The sequence below is a fragment of the Ylistrum balloti genome, unplaced genomic scaffold (assembly GCF_031769215.1).
Source record: "Ylistrum balloti isolate Yb309-2 unplaced genomic scaffold, AGI_CSIRO_Ybal_v1 Utg370038, whole genome shotgun sequence".
Taxonomy (NCBI): Eukaryota; Metazoa; Mollusca; class Bivalvia; order Pectinida; family Pectinidae; genus Ylistrum; species Ylistrum balloti.
This window is the reverse complement of record NW_026782097.1, coordinates 1,360,591-1,380,166: the sequence shown is the minus strand read 5'-3', so window position 1 is coordinate 1,380,166 and position 19,576 is coordinate 1,360,591. Positions and strand designations below refer to the sequence as shown.

At 33.5% G+C, this 19,576-nt stretch overlaps 1 protein-coding gene across 1 annotated transcript; it reads right to left on the bottom strand.

Moving 5' to 3' along the window:
- Window positions 1–8,663: 8,663 nt before the first annotated feature.
- LOC132548958 (neuronal acetylcholine receptor subunit alpha-9-like) lies at window positions 8,664–19,222 on the bottom strand. The gene is made up of 7 exons (XM_060212860.1): window positions 19,138–19,222; window positions 11,876–12,015; window positions 11,415–11,459; window positions 11,118–11,227; window positions 10,344–10,879; window positions 9,189–9,391; window positions 8,664–8,903 (listed from the first exon to the last, which is right to left on the bottom strand). Exons 1-7 carry the CDS (start codon window positions 19,220–19,222, stop codon window positions 8,664–8,666), a joined length of 1,359 nt encoding a protein of 452 aa, XP_060068843.1.
- Between the last annotated feature and the right edge of the window lie 354 nt (window positions 19,223–19,576).

The window sequence follows — 19,576 nt, the reverse complement described above, 5'->3', positions numbered from 1 at the left end:
ACTGATGATACACCAGAAGTGGGTTTTTAATCTAAAGATACAGGTACCCAGTGCAGATTAACAGCAGGTTTATCATTATAATAAAATTGATTCAAATATTTAGAATATGTACATGAACTATAACTATAACAGATACATAATATACTATAATTACAATTTACTATAACAGATACATAATATACTATAATTACAATTTACTATAACAGATACATAATATACTATAATTACAATTTACTATAACAGATACATAATATACTATAATTACAATTTACTATAACAGATACATAATATACTATAATTACAATTTACTATAACAGATACATAATATACTATAATTACAATTTACTATAACAGATACATAATATACTATAATTACAATTTACTATAACAGATACATAATATACTATAATAACAATTTACTATAACAGATACATAATATACTTAATTACAATTTACTATAACAGATACATAATATACTATAAAAACAATTTACTATAATAGATACATAATATACTATAATTACAATTTACTATAACAGATACATAACATACTATAATTACAATTTACTATAACAGATTCATAATATACTATAATAACAATTTACTATAACAGATACATAACATACTATAATTACAATTTACTATAACAGATACATAATATACTATAATTACAATTTACTATAACAGTACATAATATACTTAATTACAATTTACTATAACAGATACATAATATACTACAATTACAATTTACTATAACAGATACATAATATACTATAATAACAATTTACTATAACAGATACATAACATACTATAATTACAATTTACTATAACAGATACATAATATACTATAATTACAATTTACTATAACAGATACATAATATACTTAATTACAATTTACTATAACAGATACATAACATACTATAATTACAATTTACTATAACAGATACATAATATACTATAATAACAATTTACTATAACAGATACATAATATACTTAATTACAATTTACTATAACAGATACATAATATACTATAATTACAATTTACTATAACAGATACATAATATACTATAATAACAATTTACTATAACAGATACATAATATACTTAATTACAATTTACTATAACAGATACATAACATACTATAATTACAATTTACTATAACAAGGACTTATATACCTTATTACAATTTACTATAACAGATACATAATATACCATGATTACAGTTTACTTTACCAGGTATAAAATATACTATAAATGCAATATTATGAAATCATCCTTATCTAGTATGACATCGCTTATAGTATCTATGACAGGTATGTTGTTTGCATTATTTTGTAGAATAACCTAGTATGACATTCGTTATAGAATGTATATTGTACATGTATAGTGTCTACGTTGCTAACCTAGTGTTATATAATACTTTATTTGATGTCTATGTTGATGGTATAATCTAATATTGAACAAGAACAAAAATGTTCTATAAATAGGTAATTCATGTTTGATTCCTCATTATACAGGTATTTTTTTTATTGTTAACTAGTATGTGATCCCCTACATATCGACGGTATGGTCCAATATTGACACCAGATCCTACCAAATGAATGTTCGTTGGATGCGTATTACTGGAATAGATATATAATCGATATCGATGAAGCAATAACGACAGTGCAGACAAGTCAATCTGTCCCTCCCCCCCCCCCCCCTATTTTTTATCAAGATACAAAATAATACACAAAATATTTTGTATGTGAACATAGTGCAAATAAATACAATTGTTTTATATTCTATGCATGTAATGTAACTTATATATAGATGTATCTTAATGATGCTTTGTGTATCGATAAGATATTTGAAAAGAATGAAATGCACACGGCAATTGTATTCCGCTAACGTTTTCAAGCCTAACGGACATGTTCAGGCGATACATTTATATATATTATATATACATAAATGTGAGATATTATACTTATGTATCACTATGTCTGCTTGTATTTCTATAGACATAGCGTTGTTTTAGTTGTTTGTATGAACAATATTCCTATTTATTGGTACAAAATCGTAAAAAAATGTGTACCAGTATTGTATTAGGTGTAGGTTGGATGTCATCACCGGTTGTTAAACAAACATCAATGTATCAAGTCATCAAACCCGTGTAATGTGTTCCTTGCCTCTTATTTTTGTCCCTAGAGGCACGTACTAAAATCGTTTTGCTATCTCAGCATCTGATGAGTAGGGGGACAAGAAGGTCTCAATATTTGCCGCACAGATTGAAAATCAAATGGCACCTTTCAATAAAAAAATTAGAAATAAATACGTTATAGCTAAATAATGAATCAAACTGAATCATATAGTTGTTCGTCCTTCTAGGACACGTCAGTGAAACTAAGTTCCTATATTTTGAAGTGGAGACAACTGCCGGACACTGTGACGCTAGGTTATATAAAAAAAAAACTACGTTACAGGGTCATTAATTAAATAATGTTTTGCTGACACAAGAGTTTGTTTGATTTTTCCTTCGGTATGAAAAAAATTATGGACCTTTGGATAATAAACCTTTCTCGCCAACTACGGACAAGCATTTATAATATCACCTGGCAATATCCTCGATCAAACATAAGGAAACTGTCAGTATGTCAACATAATCATAATGCAAACTCAAATTCCATAAAACTATGGCAAAATATTAACAAAAAATATTTACCCTAAGCAAAATGTACATTGAGAATAAGACCAGGCGTTCCGGAATGGTACGGGTCTTCTACTTCATCGTTGACACCCGCAATGTAAACCTTGGCCAATACAGGTAAGTAATGTCACGTTCTCAAATTACAACAAGGTATACAACAACGGAACCAATAGGCAAGCTAACGAGCTCCAAACACGTCTAGCTTCATATCACACAAAAAATAGAAGATTTCTCAATGAGATCACTAGGGCGACCATGAAATTTCCCTATAATTTTCATCAACCTGCATATATTGAAACCCTGTGTTACGGGTTTGTCCATCAGTTGACGACTTCTTGAACGAAAATCTTGAACATGGGAATAGGTCCTTGAATATCGAACAAATGTGACATTTAAATACCATGTAAAATAGGTTGAGTATACAGGGTACTTGCTATCCAGAAATGGAAATTTCACGATAGGGAAAGAAATCATCATGTTTATCATAAAGCTTGGTGGAAAGCTGTCCACGTTGGTTTCGTTGTAGGAAAAGAATGAGATAAGAAACAAATGTAGAAGAGTCTGTCTTGCCTTTGGTTTTCAATTCTGGTGGGTATATAATGATGTAGAAGAGACTGTCGTGACCATGGTGTCCAATTCTGGTGGGTATATAATGATGTAGACGAGACTGTCGTGACCATGGTGTCCAATTCTGGTGGGTATATAATGATGTAGACGAGACTGTCGTGTCCTTGGTGTCCAATTCTGGTGGGTATATAATGATGTAGACGAGACTGTCGTGTCCTTGATGTCCAATTCTGGTGGGTATATAATGATGTAGACGAGACTGTCGTGTCCTTGATGTCCAATTCTGGTCGGTATATAATGATGTAGACGAGACTGTCGTGTCCTTGAGATCCAATTCTGGTGGGTATATAATGATGTAGACGAGACTGTCGTGTCCTTGGTGTCCAATTCTGATGGGTATATAATGATGTAGACGAGACTGTCGTGTCCTTGGTGTCCAATTCTGGTGGGTATATAATGATGTAGACGAGACTGTCGTGACCATGGTGTCCAATTCTGGTCGGTATATAATGATGTAGACGAGACTGTCGTGACCATGGTGTCCAATTCTGATGGGTATATAATGATGTAGACGAGACTGTCGTGTCCTTGATGTCCAATTCTGGTGGGTATATAATGATGTAGACGAGACTGTCGTGTCCTTGATGTCCAATTCTGGTGGGTATATAATGATGTAGACGAGACTGTCGTGTCCTTGGTGTCCAATTCTGGTGGGTATATAATGATGTAGACGAGACTGTCGTGTCCTTGGTGTCCAATTCTGGTGGGTATATAATGATGTAGACGAGACTGTCGTGACCATGGTGTCCAATTCTGATCGGTATATAATGATGTAGAAGAGTCTGTAGTGTCCTTGGTTTTCAATTCTGATGGGTGTATACGATAGACGTGGTTTCTTATCATTTAAAGACAAGACGTCATTGAAATATTTGAAGGTGAAATCAAACAACTTAGCAAGGTCTTTGTGACCTGTTTTGATAAGCTCGTCAATAAATTCAGTCTCATATGAAAGTAGAAACAACTTAGCAAACAGAGGGGTCTAAGTTAGTTCTCATGGGTATGCCAATATTCTGTTGGAAGATCTTACAAAACAGTCGGAAATAATAGCAACAACAAGTAATATCCAATAGTGACATCAATCATTATCATTCAACCTCAGCTTTCTAACAGTGTCACTGATTGTTTAAATGTATCATTTGACAAAGAATAAAACATATTTCCCTGTCAGAGTTGTCGCCCTTCCATTTATCTATATAAACGGCGGGAGAATAAATACTGAGAACTAACTCTATGTCATGCAGTTAGGAAAATGAAGACCACAACATACCAAAAATGACAGATGTTTCAGTAAAGTCAGAGAATTTCTTACAGGAAAGAACCAGATTTTTCATTTACAAAAGCGGACATATTTAGTATACCTACTTTGATTTTTTTCAGTATGATCAACAGATTGCAGGAAAAGATTGTTGTTTATCTATACCTAGATGTTATATTTCCCACAGGTAAACATTCTAACCAACCATGATCATAAATGTGTAATATCATCCGAAAATAGCGGCAACAACGTATCATATAACAAGGTCATAAAAGAACCAACACATCATATCACAAGGTCATAACAGTCACAATTCATCACCTAACAAGGTCAAAGCAGCAACAGCACATAATATCACAAGGTCATAGCAACAACACATCATATCACAAGGTCATAACAACACCACATCATATCACAAGGTCATAACAACACCACATCATATCACAAGGTCATAACAACAACACATCATATCACAAGGTCATAACAGTCACTATTCATTCACCTAACAAGGTCAAAGCAGCAACAGCACATAATATCACAAGGTCATAGCAACAACACATCATATCACAAGGTCATAACAACACCACATCATATCACAAGGTCATAACAGCAACAACACAACGCATCACAAGGTCATAGCAACAACACATACTATCACAAGGTCATAATAGCAACAACACATAATCATAGCAGCAATAACACATAATATCACAAGGTCATAGCAACACGGACAATATCATACCTTTACGGATGAAGCTAAGTCTTGCCTTTGACCTGGCCCGCTCTACTGTATTGAAACAGGGGTAACTATTTATTGCATTGCCTCTGCTACGACTTCTAGCTCACTAGCCTGACGCTCAACAGATCGAGCTAAAGAGAAGTTATCCCTTTCCGACAAGTGTATTGTGGTTACTACTTTACAAGTATTAAGGTATAACAGAATTGTTTGTCTAAAAACATTTGTAAGCAAGTCTGATAATTATTTCACTAACACTCAAATCTTGAATCCACAACAGCATTTTTAGCATACAATACGAAACATTATCCTATATGTATCAAAGTACTTTCGGATACAATTCTAAATTTTTGAAACACATCACTAAGTGACACATTAAAATCATATTAACACTTCCGCCCAAGTCGTCCGTCGTTTTAAGCCATGTTTGTTTCGGAGACGTAATATTGATCATAGCTATATAAGATATGAGACGACACAAGCCATAACATCCGGATTTTATTACATCAATATTGATAACGCATTTGCCATTTACGGTGGAGTTCTGAAGGGAAAGATCGTTTGGGGGAGATTGCGTCAGTATGTGTCTCCTATTGGTGGAGATTCCTTAGTCCTGAATCAAGAAGACAGCCACTACATGATGTTAAGATTGATGTACAGTAAAGACATTGCATCCATGTGGACATTCCTGAAAACCATTTGATCTTTGTTTGTTTGTTTTTTTTTTTAAATAAATGAATGCATAATATTCTTTTAGACATTTTATGTATCATTGGAATATTTGCTAAACCTTCGCATATTTACTTAAAGGAATATATATATATTAAGTTTGTATGCCAGTCGTGCAGGAAACAATTATGAGGTACCAAATTTATAATAACTTCAGTTTGTCATGTTCTAAATTCATTGTGTAAGCTTTACCATTAGGGTAATGGGAGCTATAAAATTCAAAACAAATTATAATTTCACATTAACAGAGCACACACTCACATTCACACACAGAGACACACACCCTCATACCTCATTCCCACAGCACAAAGGATTTCTCAGGAACATAACAAATAATAGAACCTTATAAACATATAAAAACAAATTTATTATCTAAAATAATGTACTATATTCAAGACAAAGACACATTTCTCATCAACTCTGTCAGTGCTGTCTCATGAAATCACACAATATATTCTCATGAACAATGTAATATACTCTCACCAACAATTCATTATACTCTCACCAACAATATAATATACTCTCACAAACAATATGATATACTCTCACCAACAATATGATATACTCTCACCAACAATATCTTATACTTTCACCAACAATTAATTATATTCTCACCAACAATATAATATACTCTCACCAACAATTAATTATACTCTCACCAACAACATAATATATTCTCACCAACAATATAATATACTCTCACCAACAATTTGATAAACTCTCACAAACAATATATTATACTCTCACCAACAATATAATATACTCTCACAAACAATATAATATACTCTCACCAACAATGAATTATATTCTCACCAACAATATCATATACTCTCATCAACAATATCATATACTCTCATCAACAATATGATATACTCTCACCAACAATATATTATACTCTCACCAACAATATAATATACTCTCATCAACTATATGATATTCTCTCACCAACAATTGATTATACTCTCACCAACAATATGATATACTCTCACCAGCAATATAATATACTCTCAACAACAATATGATATACTCTCACCAACACCAACAATATGATATACTCTCACCAACAATGAATTATACTCTTACCAACAATATATTATACTCTCAACAACAATATGATATACTCTCACCAACAATATGATATAATCTCACCAACAATATGATATACTCTCACCAACAATATGATATACTCTCACCAACAATATGATATATACCAACAATATAATATACTCTCACCAACAATATAATATACTCTCAACAACAATATGATATACTCTCACCAACAATATGATATACTCTCACCAACAATATGATATACTCTCACCAACAATGAATTATACTCTTACCAACAATATTATATACTCTCACCAACAATATGATATACTCTCACCAACAATATATTATACTCTCACCAGCAATATAGTATACTCTCACCAACAATGAATTACACTCTCACTAATAATATAATATAATCTCATTAATATATGTTCATAATTAACATTATATACTCCAATCAATATACTCTCATCATCAACATCATATGATCTCATCATCAACATGATATACTCTCATCGACATACTCTTGTCAAAAATATAATAGTAATATCAATAATATATGAACATATATATGATTTCCACATTGGCACAGGCGGCATGCTATTATCTAAATACATTTTGTGTAGGTTTGGATGGGATGTTGGGGAATATAGCTATAACAACTTCAATATCCCAAAGAATTGAGACGTGATTCACGTATATTTTATGATAAAATGCCTTATGTTTGGAAACAACATGGCACTTATTTGAGACATAACACTGATGAAAGAAACATTTATTAAATTTCAATGATAGAAAACACATGTATATTTCAATGTCGATCAGAGTTGTGCGATGTCATTTTCAGAAAAAAATATTTACATTTACATGACAATTCCTCAGGATGCTCCGGTTTGACAATAGTACCCTGGTATATAAGGTATTGTTAAAGAATACAAAGATCGAGGCCCTTACAACGTCATTATGGTTGACATGACAACGGTGACGCTCCACCGTCTCACAATTTCACTGGATGATAATACACTTGGGGATAAATGTTTATTCTGGTGTAAATCATGTTATCAGAGTTTGTGTAGAATGTAAATCTATAGTGATCTGATTGCGGCAAATACTATATAATGCACCAATGTCGCTTTTGTACCTTAAGATGTCTTTAGATAAATATTCACACTCCCACAATAAGCACGCAGCACATGTTGTTGTATCTATATACATTGGAATAAACTTCTATGTCAGTAATGAAATACTGATCGTCTTTATAACAGAAATTGTAATTTGCGTAACATACAGGGTGTCTGTAGCCCATTGCGTTCACACCACCGTAAACGTAATAAAATGTTATAGGCAATATTTCAATGTATACGCTTATTACACACTTATATGACATCAAAGAGGAATGTGAAGTGTTTGGTTTTGTTTTAAAGATCGGTATTAATTAACTTATACTTTCAGGGAAAGATGAATACCTTTACTACCGAAGACATTCCTGAATGAACAATAAATTATTGGTGTTATTTTTATGGAAGCATATTGAAAAAATACACCATTCAGTTGACAATGACTGATGTGTAGTTTATATTTAATCGCTATTAAATTTACTAAACACAATACCGGTACCACAAAAGGCCATGAGAACAAATGTAATACAAGCAAGCCTGTCTACCACTTTCGCCAAGGCTATCCAATGGTCTTCTGTGACGTCTATGAACGGTTTCATCTTACTTTTGCATACCTCTGTGCCAATTTTCGAAGAAACTGGCCTCACCGTTACTCTTGTTGTAGTCACTCCATTGACTTGTGTAAGCGAAGAGGCATCATTCTGAAAAATCGAGAAAAAATGTTCGTAATGGTGCAGTTTATACATGAAGGATTTGAATTCTGTAATGTTTCCTGTATGGGTTTTAATTTGTATTTGCAAACAATTCACGACTTTGATGTACATTATATTAATTATTTATCTAATACTGGAATTTGTTTCATTGTGTAATATAAATTGCATTGAAAATATGGTTTGAAAATAAAGCTGTTGCCGCATCATAAAAAACGACTTTAGATGAATGCGTGTTCTTACATAATATATTTTTTGTAAGTTTAGTTAAATTACCTGAGTCGTCGATTCGTCCTCTTCCTTGGAATCTTCCTGTAGTTCCGGCACATACACCCACGTGAATTTAGATAAAACTCGGAGGAATATCTTGTCTACCCAGCGTCGCATGGTTTGTTGTTGCTGATAGTGGATGGTCAAGGTGACAACGGACATAACACAGGCAAACCCAACGAGGAACAGACAAAAGTTGAAGTAAATCGCTGTTGAAAAAGGAGTAAAATTCATATGATGCTTAATGAACGAAAACAAGTTAATCTGATGTAAATGTTTTCAGTTTGAAGGAGACGGCGATATATCAGTTAGACACAAATGCCAAATTCATGGCACTTTTGGTGAGAAAAACGAATAATGAAATCATACAAACGTTTCGGCCATTTAGGACTTATCTGTGATGCTCTGTTCTGTTGAAACAGGCCCTTTCAAATATTTCATACACGATTACGACTTAAATGTAGTAATCTAAAACAACATTTTTTTTATTAGAAACATAGAGGATAGTCCATTATGTAGTTGCGATGTCGTTGAAAGTAGTTTCCATTCTGTATTATAATCTAGCAATTATACCGCAACCAGACAAAATACAATATTGCAACTAGACAAAAATCTTACTGAAGGAAGTTATCTATGGGGAACCGATAGTAATATCAAGTTAAGTAAGCGTTTTGATTAACATGCTCTTATACTTATTACTTGTGTGGAATTAATATAACCTCGTAGCTTGTTTTCCTGTCCCAAAATGCAAAGATTTCCTCGTTTCCTTTGTTGTTTTATTGAATAAAAATATTGATTCAACTAACTGTTTAAACGGCGGATATGGGATTAAATTTGCTCAATAATTGAATATATTTCTTATGATTTTAAACATCCGCAATTCAATATCGTGTCAGTAGTGACAATCCGGGGCATCAAGGACTGAAGACTTCTAGCAGAGCTAAGGCTAACGGAGACCAGTTGAGTTTAAAGTAAAGACCACCAGTAGAACTGGAACTAAAGGTCACAATTGCCACTACAAGTGCTGGGATGAAAAGCTAGGAAGTTGGGACCGATAATGAAAGGGCGTCTTATGATGGTAAGATATTTTTTTATAATTGAATTGTTTGTTCAAGAGGTAAACAACATAGATGTTCGTCTGATGAAAGAGTATATACATACCGATTAATGGAGTAGCATCCGCTGAAGGTGGGAGGGAGTCTGCCACCAGGAGCTGAAACACTGCTAAGGCAAGCATCACGGTGATCTGTAAGGACACTTTCTCACCAGATTCAACGGGTAAGAAGAAACCAATTATTGCCATCCCGGTGATCAGAAAGGATGGGATAATGATATTTACAACATAGAAGGCTGGTTTCCGCTTCATTTTTAGATAATACGTAACGTCGGGATAGGGCTCAGGGCAGCAACCATAATACACGACGTTACGTTCAGCAGTGAAACCAGTAATGTTCCATTCAACGTTTACAACGGAAGACGTGAGGTCTCCATATGGGTTCTTGTAGACGAGATCCATCTCAAGACCATGGTGTGACCATGATCCGAACGTCATTCCACACGTCTGAGTGTCATAGGGAAAACTTTCCACGTCCACCAGGCATCTACTTTGTGTGATAGTAGGGAAATTGTAATAAACTGAACCGTCTGAATAGATATTTAACCTGTAATCATCGTAGCCAGGAAAGTCATCCGCTGTGCTGTTTGAATACACAAACACGAATTTCAATGGATCTTAAATTCCTCCATTTCGTTTTTAGATTTGATTTTTTTATTCATATTTGAGAGCATACTAGTGAGCATTTCTGTTAATGAAATAGGCGATTTGGGTCCACTTCATGCGACAGACCATTTTAAATCAGATCTCAAGCCAGGGTCTAGAATCAACATATGTGTTGGCATTATATACATCTAAAACACCAACATAAACAGCCTTACCTATCATACAGAGTCAGATCAGGAACCCACACGTATTTGAATGGTACCACGATATTTCCTAGGCCACCGTAAGCAGTCGGATCCCAAGTCAGCTGACAATCTGTCCAAAACTACAAAATAAGTCCTGGTTAATGCCAATAAATATATGTAAATCGTGAGAGAAAATGTTTTGTTTATGGGTGATAAATATTAAGTATTATCGAGAGGTATTTGTCATGATGACAAATGAACATGATAGGTATACGCACTTACATAGATTTATCTGAAACAATGTAATAATGTATGACCAATACGTACCATTCTTACCCAAAGATTTAGGGTTAAAATCTGTGATGGCTCATCCTGTAATCAACAGAAACAACATATCTTTAATTATATCTATAACCAAATACCTGTGTTCACAGAGGATGTCCGACTCAATTATAACAAAAAAGCAGCTATTTTGGTGTAAAACAAGACGGCCAGCATCTCCTAATATACAAGAAAGAAAGAAAGAAGAAAGAAAGAAAGAAAGGAAAAAGAAAGAATGAAAGAAAATGAAATCTGAAAGGACATTTCAAAACTTTACCGCTATACTCCTTATTAGACGCTGCCCTTTGTTCAGATCAAGCCATGCGTTTTTACAAAATAGACGCCATTTTCGTACTCAGAATTTAACTCTGTATTTATCCGTATAGTTCACCGATTACATATTTCAATCAAGAAAAAAATGCCGTGAGTTTCTGTGAATTGTTATATCAAAAGAGAGAGTTACTTACCAAATCAACTATTTGTCTGAGAGCAAGATCTAGCCGTACGCTGGTGGCATTGTTGTTACCACAATAAGGACGAACCCCACTTTGGTAGTTCGTAAAGAGTTGATCAAACAGCAAGGTCGCATGGGTGGAAGCATCGACGCCTGGAACGACGATATAAATTACTTATTTGATTGCTTTTGTGAACAAATACAAATGTTAATCTGTATTTCCCAAGAACGCTTTTGTTAGCTATGAAATGTATATACAATTTTACCTATGTTGATATTGTGTAATGGGTCATTTATCATTTATTATATCATAAATTATTTACCCGTGCAGTTGATAATGACATTTCATCAAGCATGCTTATCATCTTTGCTTTATAATACTATTACAAAATATTTAAGAATATAAGAAATTTGACCTTGACCTTTAACATATTGACCTTGACTATAAGTCAAAAGTCGTGTCCATCGATTTTAATGCTCTGCTGCGCAAGAAAACACTAATACAGGATAGATATTCTGAAGCATAAGATATTGACTACAAGAAACATCAAGGATTTACCAACATGTTAACACCATCATAATCCGAACTCAAAATATGAACAAACGAAAGATTTACACGGCGACTCCTGAAAAAGTACAAGGAGAATAAGATCAGGTGTTCCGGAAGAGTAAGCGTCTTCTGCTTCATCGACGACCCCAGCCATGTGAACCTTTGTCAACCCAAGTAAGGTATACAACAACGAACCAACAGGCAAACTAACTAGCATCAAACACATCAAGCTTTACGTCGCACGAATTAAAAACACGACAGATATTGAGTTAGTTGGTAATATTTTAACATAACATCCTCAGAAGACAAAAGATAAATATAGTACCTAACCTGCTGGGTAGGTGGGGGGGGGGGGGGGGGGGGGGGGGGGGGGGGGGGGGAAATAACACAATTAAACAAGGGTGTCCTAGAATAACGATTACGGATATCATCAAGACATGTTGAATTCTGATTATAAAATATCATCATATCAAATCACGAAGATGTAAATGTAATGTAATCCAAATCCAAATCAAGCTAACTAACAATGGAAGTCATAGCCAATGAAATTGAAAGTGACTTGTCCTCAAATTTAACCGGAAAATGATGTAGGACGTTAATCTAAGATAAACATTCGCTTCGAATGTTCGTACCATCTTCTGATGGGAGTTTATGTTGCATATACATATACCATCTATTGAATCGTTTTGACCTTACATTCATTATATTTATTGGCTTGAAACTAAAACATGCGACTAGAGAAAGCTGTCTTTTACCCATTCCCACGTCTCGCTATACCAACACATAATCAGATTACCAGAACTGTTTTATATTGACAAAGCCGAAGGCAGTGATTTTGTTACACAATCAAATATTGTTCAGGTTTTTATTCAATATTCTGTTATCCTTTATACTCCAGTGTTTTATATTATCACGTACACTTAAATGATTAGCCTATTTTTGACAAAAGGTTCCTTCATATGGCACATATTGAAGTCGTTCCACGGTTTGGCTCGACAAGAGTTCAGACGGCATTTTCTTAAACAAGGTCAATGATATCGACATACGCAGATAGTTATATCTGATAAAAAATATTCTTGTCACGTCAGATAACAACTGTTAGAAGAAAAGCAAAGAATTATATATGCCGAGAGCACCTGCTTGAATACTCCACTAGTATGTGTTTCTGCTATAGGTGCACCCTATGTAGAGATGAAATGAATTTAACGGTATCTACATCACAAACAAAACTACGATTATCAAAAGGTATTTAACATAGATAAAGGATACGACAAACCAGTCTTCAAAACATATAAATAAAATACTGTGTAATCGTGTTTTAGGAAAATACTCCTTCAGATTGTCTGTTAATAACTCGGATACGGACCTTCCTCGTTTATATTAGATTTTTTAACTTCACATGGTTCAACATAAACGAGTTTTACTGCTTGTAAGAGACTTGTAATAGTGTAATTGTGCGGGTGTCACATTCATTGCCGAGATATACAAAACCCCAAACGAGGCTTGCACATGTCAACCCTTGATTTAATTTAGAGGTAGGAAGTTAATCATATTAAATGCAAAATGAAGACGCCAGTTTAGAAATTTCAACTATAAATAGTTCCGACAGTTCACACTGAAACTATGGAAATTGTTCATAAAGTAAGTATTGTTTAAGTTTCAATAAAAACGATATTTTAACTATACACATTGATTGCGAAATTTAGGGATATATCCCTTTGACGTTTGCGTTTGACCGGAAATAAGACATAATTCAATATAAAGCGGATTTCAACATTATGTCTTAGACTGTGTTCTTATACACTTTGTTATCGATAGATGCTTGTAAACAAAAACAAAAAAATAAAAAAAAATATGTAAAATTTCATTTACTTGTGGATATTTTTTGATGGCATACTTGACGGTGTGGTTCGGTTAAAACTGCCTACAAATTCAACGTTAACTGGTAGCTTAGGTATTCTCTTGAGTAAAACTCCGGAAGTCTTGTGTAAATTTCAACTAAATTTTGTAACTATTATCACCACATATCACAGATTTTAAATTCGTAAATTCTGACTTTCACTTTCCCAGATTCTTTGTACCCAAGAGCAAATACTTAAGCTTGTTTCTTGGTCTTGGAATAAGCGGCCATTTGAGCGAAAATTGCGAAGTTTAAAACATGGATACCCCTTCTTTTTCATCAAAAAAAAAAAATTATTCTCGAAAATGTCTTTATCCAAACATACAGTCTTAGAAATAACAATATCTATAAGATGGTCAAATAAGGGCCTTTAGTTTATTTGGAACATTTTCATTTTTGGTTGCTATGTAGTGTAAAGCTCGTTAACTCGAAAATTAGGAAAAGAATGGTTTTCATTATTTGTAACGGTGTACAGACTAGAGATTGGTACTCTGGGAGGAAGAAGATTGTTTAAATAGAAAACAGATATATTATGAAGTTTATATTTAAGTGAGAGTGTTTTTAAGTTTTCTTCTTTCCGAAAATGGTTGGAGTTGGGGTTCTTTATATAAGGGTTGTTTACATGAGCAAGAATGCATGTCGGTAATAATTCTAGCTACTTCAAGGAACACTTTTTCCAGCTTGTTAACATCTGTCAGAAAACAACATCCCATAAGTCATAAGAATTTTCTAATATCGGTAACACAGGTACTTTGTATATTTTCAGTAACGTTTTTCACTCAACAAAAATGATAATTATCTGAATACCGATAGTTTGTCCTACCTTCTTTTGTTTAATTTATGTAAAATGTTGAGACCACTTTGCATCTGAACTGAAATATGCCTTTCAATATGATTTAAAATTTCTTTTCCAAAAGAAAGTTGCATAAGTGGTACACCTTTTGAATTTGTTATGAATAATATTTCGCTTTTTATGGATTAAATCTAGAAGCTAGTCTTGGGACCATTTTTCAAATTACTGTAAATCGATATTTTAAGATTTTGTTTTATATCTACACAAGATGATGTTTAATACATCAAAGAAATATAATTACCATATAAGCGTGTAATACTGTTTAGACTATCAACGATATCATCAATATATTTTAAGACCATCTTCTAGTAACGTAATTCGTATTACGTACATTGTCTAATCATGTGGTTTGTCTACTTTATTTTTTCAATGTTAATGAGCGTTTTATTATATTTTTCTTAATTTTGCGCCAATAAAAATATTAATTTTCATTGTCTATATGTGTTAATTATTTTCTATTGTTAAGACGTTCATACATGTTTAGAAACCTACAGGTATAGAGAAATTTCTTAGGTCCACAATTAATTAAAACAATATTTCGTAAAGCCCGGATTATTGAGTTGTACATCTGTTTAAAGCGACTATAATTTTAAAAACACTACGAGAAAACGATATAAAACGTTTTATTTTCCAATAGTATGTTACAAAACTAAGAATTTCTGTTAATTACTAAAATTAAAAGTCACATTTTTATTGATATCTAATAAAATAAAGAAAGTTAACAGTGCGGTCTTGATCTAATTCATACATTACCGCTCGTAACCCTGATGCCGTGCATACGTATAAGTCTAGAAAGAAGCAATATGGCGGACGCAAATACGAAAAAGCGACGAGGAACTAAAAGTTACCTTACAGAAAGTGTCTGAAAGCGTAAGAGGAAGGGGTCAGGCCAGAAAAGAGGACAGGCAAGAATTTATATCAGAGATCGATAGATGGCGAAAGATGAAGGAGGATCTTGGACTGAATACGGATTGGGAATTTGCGAAGCTGCTACTTGACTGGTTAGCTTAACGTTAGCCCTATAATGATAACGTATCCGCCTGTCATTGATTATAACCCAATATCCAGTGTTTGACGCGTGAACATGTTATGAACAACACTACTAAAAGTGTTATTTGATAAATGTTGAATGAAAATAGTTGAGTTATTCGCTTGAATTTACTATCGACAACGTGTGTTTGTTGTTGACTGCAAGGTGGGCCCGATTGGGGGTATTCGTTCTAAGTGTAAAAATATGTCGGTATTGTTGTTACTGTAAGAATTACAACCGTGATGATAAACATAGCCTTCATAATAAACAATGAAATATATATTTATGTGTACAGACAAAGTATCAATTCCTGTGCACTTCTGAACAATGCGGTTTTTTTTCTTTTCCGGTTGTATTTACCCCTTTAGTTTAGCGCTCGGGATTGACATAGATAATTCTCGCACGTGACAAGCCATGTGACACACTCGCCTTTCTTCTTAATAAACCCAACGTGAACATGTCCATAAACAACAGGCAAGATAAACAATGTTCCGACGCCGAAAACATGTACAAAAACAACAAATTTGACGTTAAATGCGCGTGTATTGCTTTATTATGGATATATATTTTTTATTCATAAGTCGAATTCTCAATTTCCCGATGTTGAAATATAAGGTAATAGTCGCTTTAAGCAGATCGCGAACAATAGCCTCCTTTGATGAGAAGTCTTAGGCTTGGTTTAATAGGAAAATTGTCAAGTAACAATACTTTCATTAGTCAGCTTGGTTACCTGAGTGTTGACGGTTTGCTGTTGTCGTGCAAAATATAGATACGTCAATCGTGACCATCATTAAGCAATTTTTTGGGTGTGAGGACTCCCTGTGTGGCGGAAGAAGAAGGGTGATCGCGTGGGCATGGCTTTCACAACCTCCTGGCCACATCACATAAATGTTGACGAATTTGAACATCTGTTATTGTCTTTATCGTTATAAAGATAACAAAAATAGGGTATGCTAAGATATCAAATCAGGGAAATGATAAATATATCAAATCAGGGACATGCTAAATATAACAAGTGAAGGACACGATGAAGATAACAAGTGTAAGACACGATAAAGATAACAAGTGAAGGACACGATAAAGATAACAAGGTTAAGACACGATAAAGATAACAAGTGTAAGACACGATAAAGATAACAAGGTTAAGACACGATAAAGATAACAAGTGTAAGACACGATAAAGATAACAAGTGTAAGACACGATAAGGATAACAAGTGTAAGACACGATAAAGATAGCAAGTGAAAGACACGATGAAGATAACAAGGTTAAGACACGATAAAGATAACAAGTGTAAGAAACGATAAAGATAACAAGTGAAGGACACGATAAAGATAACAAGTGTAAGACACGATAAAGATAGCAAGTGAAGGACACGATAAGGATAACAAGGTTAAGACACGATAAAGATAACAAGTGTAAGACACGATAAAGATAGCAAGTGAAGGACACGATAAGGATAACAAGGTTAAGACACGATAAAGATAACAAGTGTAAGACACGATAAAGATAACAAGTGAAGGACACGATAAAGATAACAAGTGTAAGACACGATAAAGATAACAAGTGAAGGACACGATAAAGATAACAAGTGTAAGACACGATAAAGATAGCAAGTGAAGGACACGATGAAGATAACAAGGTTAAGACACGATAAAGATAACAAGTGTAAGACACGATAAAGATAAGACGTGTAGAGTACGATATAGACAAAGAACCAGTGTACGATTAAGATCAAATCAATCATTATTATCATATTGACGAGACTGATGTCTCCAGGTAAGACACAATATTTATTATCATATTGACGTGTTGGTGTCGTGCAAATTATAGGTACGTCAAGCGTGACCAAAATTAAGGAAGTTTTTTTTTGGTGTGAGGACTTCCTGTGTAACGGAAAAAGAAGGGTGATCGCGTGGGCATGGCTTTCACAACCTCCTGACCACATCAGATTAATGTTGACGAATTTGAACATCTGTTATTGTTTTCATCGTTATAAATTTCTAAATAAAATCAGATAAAATGACACCGATCTCGTCAGATTATAACAAGCAGTTCCAGACAAGAGAAGAGTTGTCATCTACATGTAATTTTGACTTAAAACCATACATACATAACTAATGGAAACATCCTCGATTATTGTTGACCCACCTAACTATTTAATCAATCAGAGTTCAAAATATTTATCATTCTCAAATCTCTAAAAAAAAAAAAAAAAAAACAAACAAACCAATAAATGATCGTGTAGACTGATGATATATGTAGCATTTTGATGAAGTGAATTTGATTTCATGGAATCGACGTTATTTTGATATCAAGGAGATTTAGCATCGTGAACAAATTACTTCAGTAATTTAGATAAAATGCTATTTTTCTTGCACCGGTTACAAAAAGGCTATATAAAGGTAACCAGTAGTGGGTTAAAAAATCAAATTCAAATATTCTAATTTGTTAAAACAAATCAATTAATCTGTGAAAAGATGAAAATGTTCCTAATTTTGTATGATTCAAGTTTTAGAATTTCACTAAACACTGGTTATCTTAACTAGTCATTGAACAACCAGGATCAGACGGAGTTAACGCTTTATTTTTCTAATTTGTTATTGCTATCAATCTTTATTTTCCAAAACTATGGACTTGGCAGGCAATGTATAAGTATGTTAACATAACGCTTAAATTGTTATGACATCACAGTAAAATCATCATCTGGTCTTAAAGGTGAAATTAGTTTGTTATCACAATCAAAGGATTTTAAGTTTGTCATTTTAGAACCATATACAAACTCCTGTGATTTTTCGGTTTATCTTCCCCTATTTTCACTCAGATTTCGCGTCTATTTTTTCATTTTACTTTATGAAAATTATTGTTTGAATTTCCTTTACACAATGTCCGTTTTAATGTATTGTTCCCGGATATCAACACTAATAGTTAACATATACATACCTTGTAAGACTAGCAAAGTCACCACCATCACTACACGTGCTGCAGTAATTCCTGCAGGGGCAGATTTGTCATTAAATTTCCGCATATTCTCAATAATTGTATTTTCTTTAACAAAAGTTGCTTTGTCACCTTTACCCGGTCAATTGAACTCTTTCTATTTCACCTGTAGCTCGATGGGGCACACTGACAGAATGTGTGGTCGCTCAAATTAAGGTGAACTTTAAATGGTTTACGATATGCCTATATATCTCTACCTGTCTATCCCCTATCTGAAATATCAACATTTGCTGTAAGTATTGCCAGGTCTGTTCATGACAATATCAGCGGAAACTTTATATAATACGGATACAATGGCCTTAATGATGAATGGTGTCCTCACCTACAGATACGTGGGACTGATTCTTTATCAAATACTTAATCGTTTATGTCAATCTACAAC